This window comes from Dunckerocampus dactyliophorus, chromosome 8 (genome assembly GCF_027744805.1).
Source record: "Dunckerocampus dactyliophorus isolate RoL2022-P2 chromosome 8, RoL_Ddac_1.1, whole genome shotgun sequence".
Lineage (NCBI taxonomy): Eukaryota > Metazoa > Chordata > Actinopteri > Syngnathiformes > Syngnathidae > Dunckerocampus > Dunckerocampus dactyliophorus.
The window spans coordinates 20,915,479-20,924,657 of NC_072826.1; the positions used below are offsets into that span (position 1 = coordinate 20,915,479).

The 9,179-nt window shown below is 40.2% G+C and overlaps 1 protein-coding gene across 1 annotated transcript in view; it reads right to left on the bottom strand.

The window, feature by feature from the left end:
* The window catches only part of myg1 (myg1 exonuclease), a 43,632-nt gene extending 35,801 nt beyond the window's left edge, over positions 1 to 7,831 (bottom strand). Inside the window, exons 1-2 of the mRNA XM_054784874.1 lie at positions 7,474 to 7,831; positions 6,448 to 6,560 (exon numbers count right to left, since the gene is read on the bottom strand). Of these exons, the coding sequence (XP_054640849.1) occupies positions 6,448 to 6,560; positions 7,474 to 7,767 (407 nt within the window). The 5' untranslated portion in view covers positions 7,768 to 7,831. The remainder of the gene's footprint in view (positions 1 to 6,447; positions 6,561 to 7,473) is intronic.
* Positions 7,832 to 9,179: the final 1,348 nt, after the last annotated feature.

Genomic DNA, 9,179 nt, shown 5'->3' on the forward strand with positions numbered 1-9,179 from the left:
AAAAGTCAAATCTATGCAGAGATAACAGCATAAAGTGGACACAGAGTGATATACTTTACATTTAAGAAACAGTGAAGTACGGAGGGTTGCTATGGGAAATGGAAGATGTCTTGAGCTCTGGTATGTTGGGTGTGTGTTTTACAATGTTTGAAGTTTGTGTTGATAACATTACCAAGGTCTATCCACAAGTTTGAAATGTTACCCAAAATGTAACACTTGTATTGTACTTTATTAATCCCACAGCAGGGAAATTGGGTACCCTTGATCTGAGCCATGCACATATTCTTTACCTTTTGTTTATTAAAAACATGAAAACCAACACAATGCAGGTCAGGATTCATCTTGCAACATTTATTTATTCCTTTTAATCAGGGGTGCACGATAATTATTGTACCGATATTAGGAATTATGACATCATACTGTTATATCGATAAATCTGAAAACATAGCTACAATAACCAATAAAAAAAGATATATGAGATTACCCATACGGTCTTTTAGGTGTGTTAGGCTCAGCCAGTTAAGCGCTCCTTTTCTGTGACGTGCTCCAAACGGCCTGTCGTACCCTGAGCTCACAGAGTAAACAAACATGGCACCGATCATGTGGGACTTGTCACTTTTTCAGAGGAAGACATCTAGCCAAATGTTCTGTAAACATTCCACGATGAGGGGAAAAAAAAAAAAAAAAACAAAACATCGAGCTTCAACACATCAAACCTTATCAGCCACATGAAACGCCAGCATGCTATAATGCCCAACGTTTGAAAAGTGCAAACAGAGACGCCCCGAGGGCTAAAGCGATCTGTGCGTTTATTATGGAAAGGTTGGTGCTGGATGACCAGCCCTTTCCCATCATTGAAGATACTGGTCACCACATTCATTTTATGACACGTCTTTAACTGAGCGAGCGAACTGTGGGTTTTGATTTTGTGGATTCTTTTGGAATCTTTCTACCAATTGCTTTTAGAAAATGTGATGTTTATCATATGTAACTGGTGGGGAGCAATCGCATTAACTATATGACATGTCTTTATTTGAGGAAGCGAGCTGTAGGTTTTGATTTTCTGCATTATTTTGGAGTCTTGCCACCAACTGCTTTTAGAAAATGTGATGTTTATCATATGTAACTGGTGAGGAACAATTGCATTAATTATATGACACATCTTTGAGCGAGCGAGCTGTAGGCTTTGATTTTGTGGACTATTATGGCATCTTTTTACAAACTGCTTTTAGAAAATGTGACATTTATCATATGTAACTGGTGAGGAGCAATCACATTAATTATTGTATTGTATTGTATTGTATGTACTTTATTTATCCCACAGCGGGGAAATTTACTTGTTACAGCAGCAAGACAAGTAAAGAGAACAGTGTAAAGAAAGCATAGTGTCTACAACATGGTTCAGGTGGTGCAGGTGTTGTAGAGCCTGACAGCGGTCGGTATGAAGGACCTGCGGAACCTCTCCTTCTTACACCGTGGGTGTAACAGTCTGGTGCTGAAGGAGCTGCTCAGGGAAACAACAGTGTCATGTAGCGGGTGAGAGGTGTTGTTCATGATGGATGTCAGCTTAGCCAACATCCTTCTCTCCCCCACTTCCTCCACGGAGTCCAGAGGACCGTCCAGGACAGAGCTAGCTCGCCTGATCAGTCTATTTATCCTGCTCCTGTCCCTGTCCGTGCTGCCCCCTCTCCAGCAGCCCACAGCATAGAAGATGGCTGAGGCCACCACAGAGTCATAAAAGGTCCGTAAAAGAGTCCTGCACACACCAAAGGACCTCAGTCTCCTCAGCAGGTGAAGGCGACTCTGGCCCTTCTTGTAGAGGGCGTGGGTGTTGACGGACCAGTCCAGCTTGTTGTTAAGGTGAACACCCAGGAATTTGTAGCTGTCTACCAACTCTATGTCCGCTCCCTGGATGTTCACCGGTGTAAAGTGAGATGTTTTCCTCTGGAAGTTAATGATCATCTCCTTTGTCTTGCTGGTGTTGAGCTGCAGCTGGTTAAGCTCACTCCAGCTGACAAAGTCCCTGATGACCGTCCTGTTTATTATTATTATTTATTATATGACACATCCTTATTTGAGGGAGTGTGCTGTAGGTTTTGATTTTGGGGATGATTTTCCTTCACACTGCGCAGGTGTGCCAAACCCAAAACAATAATAAATAATCATGTTGGGCGCCCCGCCTTTTTATTTTTTAAGAATTACCTATTTTTTGGGCCCCCTGGAAGTCAGGGGACCTTGGAATTGTCCTAACTTCTCCCCTTTATACGGCACCGGTGGTCGATTATCGGTATCGGAATTGGCAGCATAAAATGCTGATCGGAGCATCCCTAGCAACAGGTGATTACAGTATATGACAATTACAATTATATGACACGTCCTGAGGGAGCATGCCGTAGGTTTTCATTTTGTGGATTATTTTGGAATCTTTCTACCAATTTAATTTTACAAAATGTGACATTTAGCATTTGTAAATGGCGAGAACTTAGCGCATAAATTGTATAAAACATCTTTACTCAAATGAGCTTGCCACACGTTTTGACTGTGGATTATTTTGGAGAATTGGTATTGCTTTTAGAAATGCTTTAGAAAATGTGCCATTAACATATGTAACTGGCGAGAAGCATTCACACAAGGGTAGGATTAAATAAGCTTTGCTTCTTGAATTGTGAATTGTGTTATGTGATGAGCTCCACTGTAATTGTGTGCATGTTCAAGATAAATTAAACCATTACCACATGTTCATCTAAGCGAACATGCTGCGGGTTTGACTTTGTGGATTACTTTGGAGTTTTTCAACTAATATATTTAAGAAAATGTGACAGCTTTTATCTGTACTGTACTAACTGATGAGAAGTCATCACATTAATTATATGGCGCGTCTTTATTTCAGCAAATGTGCTGTCGGGTTTGATTTTGTGGATTAGGGGACACACATTGCAGGGTCACAGAATGGATTGTGCTTGAGTGTATTTACATTTCTATGAGTTATTAGCTTAACTGTCATCTCCATCTGTTTGACTGTAACTGAATTTCTCCGATAAAAACTTCACAAACACCGCAGCCTACTTAGACCCTTCACAACCATCTTGCTCCTCCATCGGCGCAAACGTGAGCGACACACATTCCCCTGTGGCCCCTGGCGGTGTCGTGGCAGCCTGTGTGCCTCGTGAACACACAGCGGGGCAGACAATCAATAGAAGAGCACTAATTATCACCAGCCACCTGCCAGGAAAAGGGACCCAGTATGTCTTTATCATATGCTTGGTGAGAGTGGAAGAAAAGAAAATCGATGGCTAATTATTATCAGTGTGCCAAGCTGACCGCTCACCTGTGACAGGCTGATGACTATGCGAGTGAATGCTATCATTCTGTTGGGAAAATTATAGCAAAAATACAGCCGCCGTTTCAGGCTACCTGCAATTAGGGAACTGTGGGAGCCATGGAAAAGCGTTTAACATTAATAGCACAGCACTGAGGGAAATATTTTGAAAAAGAGCATATTCAATAGATTGAAGTCTAACCGGGTTCATGCATCTAAAAAACTGAAAATCGGTGTTATGTATGGGTGTAACAGCACCATAATGACGGCTCAGTGCATACCTCGGTTTCAAGGTGACGGCTCAGTTCGTTTTTGATACAGTAAGGGAACAAATTGCAAACAAAAACTGCCTAGCTTTTGTGTGAAGAGCTTAATTGATTTTTAAAATGACGCATACAGTAGAAAGCATGTATAATAATACCTCATTTATCGTGGTTAATTGGTTCCAACCAGACTGCGATAAGTGACTTTCCGAGAAGCAGGATTCCCTTTTTTAATAAATGGAATATTTTCGTATTTACGTTAAAGAATAGAAAAAACCCGTTTACAACCTTCTTAATACGGTTTCATTATTTGAGCACTCTTTGAGCACACTTGACATGAAATAACACCCTTATCGCCTCCGTAACACTCATATTACCCAATATAGTGGACATAATAGAAAATAAGACATAATATAGATTCACAGTTTAAAATTGGGAGAGTTCCTTCTTCTTGTTCATTTTTTACTACTGGTTTAATACTTCCTGTGGTGGCTATTGTCTCATCAATGTAACATAATGTAACATTATTGACACCTAGTGACCAATCAAAAATTTTGAAAAAGTAATTTATTGAAAACAACAATTAAATAGGCTGTTTATCAGCTGATCAAAAGTTTAAGACCACAGGCTAAAAATTGCTGCTCAAAATTGTCATTTTCTGTCAGGCATTCACACTGTCATGCCCTCCTGATGGCTAAAGCTAAGAAGCTTTCTCTTTTTGAACGTGGTCGGATTGTCGAGCTGAATAAGCAAGGTCTCTCACAGTCATTCTACATTTTTTGAAAGATCCTGAGCATTATGGAACAAAAAAGTCAAGTGGTAGACCCAAAAAAAAAAAAATCACACATGCGCTGAGCCAGAGGATCCAATTGGCTGTCCATCAAGACACAGGGCGGTCTTCTACCCACATTAAGGCCCTTACTGGTGCCGACTGCAGCGCAATAACCATCAGACGGCATCTGCGGGAAAAGGCTTTAAAAATTCAAATTCGAATTCAAAGACCTTGAATCCTTCAACGCCACAAAACTGCCCGTTTAGACTTTGCCATGGAGCATCAAACATGGGACATTGAAAGGTGGAAAAAAGTTTTATTCTCTGATGAGAAAAAATGTAACCTTGACGGTCCAGATGGCTTCCAACGTTACTGGCATGACAAGGAGATCCCACCTGAGATGTTTTCTACCCGGCACAGTGGAGGGGGGTCCATCATGGTCTGGGGTGCTTTTTCCATTCAGTGGAACACTGGAGCTTCAGGTGGTGCGGGGTCGTCAAACGGCGGATGCTTACGTGCAGATGTTGCAGCGGGCATCCCTCATGACTGAGGGCCCTCGTCTGTGTGGTAACAGCTGGGTTTTTCAACAGGACAACGCTGCAGTTCACAATGCTCGCTTGACCAAGGACTTCTTCAGGGAGAATAACATCACTCTTTTGGACCATCCTGCATGTTCCCCTCATTTAAATCCCATAGAGAACATTTGGGGATGGATGGCAAGGGAAGTTTATAAAAATGGCCATCAGTTCCAGACAGTTGATGCCCTTCGTGAAGCCATCTTCACCACTTGGAGCAATGTTCCCACTAGCCTCCTGGAAACACTCACATCAAGCATGCCCAAAACAATTTTGGAAGTGATTAACAAGAACGGTGGAGCTACTCATTACTGAGTCCTACTGAGAACATTTTTTGTTCTGGTTTGGAGAGTTTTCTGTTATTTTTTTGAGCGATGGTCTTAAACTTTTTATCAGCTGATAAACAGCCAATTTCAGTTTAATTGTTGTTTTCAATAAATTACTTTTTCAAAATGCTTTTTGTCTCACTCCCCCTTCTTGTTTTTGCATATTGTAGCTCTACTTAAAACCTCATTAAGTTCCAAATGTGCAAAATGCAAATTCTAGCAATTTTTCAACTGGTCTTAAGATTTTGATCAGGAGAGTGTGTGTGTGTGTGTGTGTGTATGTGTGTGTATATATATATATATATATATATATATATATATATATATATATATATATATATATATATATATATATTGCTAAACAAAATAAACGGAACACTAAAATAACACATCATAGATGTGAATTAATGAAATATTCTTATTAAATACTTTTGTCTTTACATAGTTGAATGTGCTGGCAACAAAATCACACAAAAATTATCAAAGGAAATCAAATTTATTAACCCATGGAGGTCTGGGTTTGGAGTAATGCTCAAAATTGAAGTGGAAAAACACACCACCTGTTGTCTACTCCATTTGCTCAACAGATTGTGAAAATTATTGTCAATCTGTGTTGCTTTCTAAGTGGACAGTTTGAATAATGGCGCAGCACTTTTGACTGAGTGTGAATTGAGTGTTGAGTGTCCCCCTTTTTTTTAGCAGTATATATATACACATTATGCATGTATGTATGTATCTATACACACACACACACACACACACACACACACACACACAAATACAGTATATACATTGTGTTATTGGTTGAAGTGTAACATTAATATAGTTGGAGGTTGTAGCCCTGTTCCCCAGCTCTACTGAACAATGGCGACACACTGCTTTCGTCTTTTCCACTTTTATTTCACCGGAAAGGCCAAGTGTTCCAAAACAGGAGACTTAAACGACAGAAGAGGGTTTTCAAGCTCTGGCTTCTCTTTGGCACTATCGCCAGCCAAAGCTATACAGCCTGGACCGACAGGCTTCATTTGAACACCATCTTCTACTTTGACAGCTCAACATCTATTCCCAAAATTTGGAATCAATTTGGAAATTGTACATCAAGTTTTCTGACATGGCTTCTCCCACCGGGCGAATAACCTGGAACCACAGCTTGCTGTCCCTCTCCAGCTACTCTTACATCACTGCATCGTACCTCTGATGATGATCGTAGCGATGCCTCTTCGGGTCAAACTCTCCTCCCACATCTACAACAATATCACAGTCTGCCAGCAGTGCGGGGTCCCTGGTCCGTACAATCTCTGCATCCTGTCCAAGGAATGAAAGGGAAAGTGTAATTATCAAGCAAAGGGTGGTCAAGAGGGACACGATGACATCTAATTCATTCAAATGTTGTTTTTTGGGTTCCGTAAACCATCTCAGTCTAAGAGGTATCTCATAAAATGAAATCCCTTCACTGTTGAATGTGGAGGCCTACTTGGCCTAATTGGACCCAAAGGAGGCAGAGTTTGACCTTTAACAAGCCAAATCAATCATTCGGTAACCTTGTATGTTCACTGAACACTTCTTAGGGCACGCTTGCAGAAGCTAATGAACAAACTATCAAAAATTGAGCCTTTACAAACTGTGAAAGAGATATTCATTTAACAATACAGAACAAGTATAATAGCCATATTGTTCTCTCTCTGTGTCAATCAAAACCAAGCTTTATTAACAATATATAGGGTGCATTTGTGATATAGCAATGGTACTAGATCTAATTCCCAAGCAGGGGTAACATTTAATGTGCTGCAAATGTCCTTATGCAATATGCAACCACAAATGTGGAATAGACTGTCCCAGGGAGGCTTGAATCATCATTATGAGGTTAATTATGACACCATAGTAAAACAAGATGTGTTTGTCATGCAGCATCTTAAACACAGGTCGTAATATTAGTAATTTATGGGAGCTTTGTGGGAGCATTGCTTTTCATTTTGGAGTCTTTAACAAATAGGCAGCCATTGTTTAGCAATGTCTTTATAAGAGCGCCCCCCAGTGGCTTACTGTATAATAAGACACGTTAAGACCATGGAGTGAAAGGTATAATCTTAACTCATCCATGATAATCACCTACATACTCAATGTATATCAACGCCTTAAATCATCCATGATAATAAACTCACTTGAGCATATATTATAATGACTAATTAGTACAACGGCGACATTAAGTTCTACCCACCTTATATTCAGGTAACTGACGGAGGAAGAAGCAGGCCAGAACCTCGTCGCAGTGAAAGGTTCCATTGTGGGTTCCTATCTTCTTGTTGGCCATTCTCTCTTCGGTACACAGCCTCTTGGCTTCACTTGACATGTGTCGTTGCCTCCCTGTGACGTGCAGGTGAAATGTTACACGCTGACAACTGTAGCCGGACTGCGACTTACGCAGTGTAGCCACACAAGTGTGGTTGTGCTTTGGGTTGACAAAATATTTTGTTCGGGCTAAAGTCGCTGCGAACATGCACAGATGCCTCATTCAAGCGGGAAATGAATAATGCAGCAGCAAGCGGGCGAGGACGCACTTAACTGTAGGACCGGATGTGGTGCGTCTCTATTGCCGGTCCGCGGAAACAGATAGCTGTTTTGAATCCGGTTCGTAGCAGGGACATTACGTTACTGTACACATTATTTTTTTATACGGAATAATGCGACACGTGAAGCTCAAAGACTGACGACATATTATTTTAGATTATTATAGAGTTTTTAACAAAGACATAAAGAAAAATGCACCTTTGAAATCTCGCAAAATCATTAAATGATCTTCAAAAATGTCCAAGTAAAAAGTATTGCTATCAGTATGAGTAATACTGGCCCTGTATCTGTAATTACAAACATGCAGTATCGCCAACCCTTCGCATTGGACCAATGCAGTAAAAGTACCACCTCCAACCGGCAGATGGTGGCAGAAGGTCGATTGGGCTCCTGTTATGTACTGTAGCGTCTTGCTTTTATAGTCCTACTATACAATACAGTACTACGGCATTGAGTTTGACCTAATAAATAATGTAATATACCGAATCGTGATGTAAAGGAGATTTTATGATTTAATTAATCATTTTAACAAACTTATTATGTATTATTATTATTGTTGTTGTTGTTGTTGTTATTATTAACTATATACTGTATTATACAAATCAGCAAATCAGTAAATCGTCTGTATGCTGTGTATGTATGCAATGAGTTAAACATCAATATTTCAGAAAAGGACAATTTTATTTGAATTCAATTTCAGTGAATCTAAATTTGCATTTTTTATGCTGCTTATCCTAATCAGGGCCGTGGGGGTATGCAGGAGCCTATCCCATCTTACTTTGGGCAAGAGGCGGGGTACATCCTGGACTGGATGCCAGCCAATCGCAGGGCACATATAGACAAACAACCATTCACACTCACAATCATAGCTATGGAAAATTTAGAGTTGCCAATTAACCTAACACGCATGTTTTTGGAATGTGGGAGGGAACCGGAGTACCCGGAGAAAACCCACGCACGGGGAGGACATGAAAACTCCACACAGAGATGCCCAAGCAGAGATTCAGACCAAGGCCTTCCCAATCTCCTGACTGTGTGGCCAACATGCTACCAACTCTTCCATCGTGCGGCCCGCATTTGTAGAATTATTGAAGAAAAATGAAGAAAAATACATTAAACTGGTATATTTATGTGTACAGTATATAAAAATATTTATCATGATAAAACTTAAATGTTAATCAAATGAAAGACAGTGTCATACTGGTATATAATATGTATTGAAGTTAATGAACCAGAAACGTTTTGCAATGAAAATATTTATAGTGATTAAATAAAATGATAAAATACATTGCACTGTAAGGTCACACGGTGGCTGAGTGGTTACCATGTTGGCCACACACAGGAGATAGGGAAGAC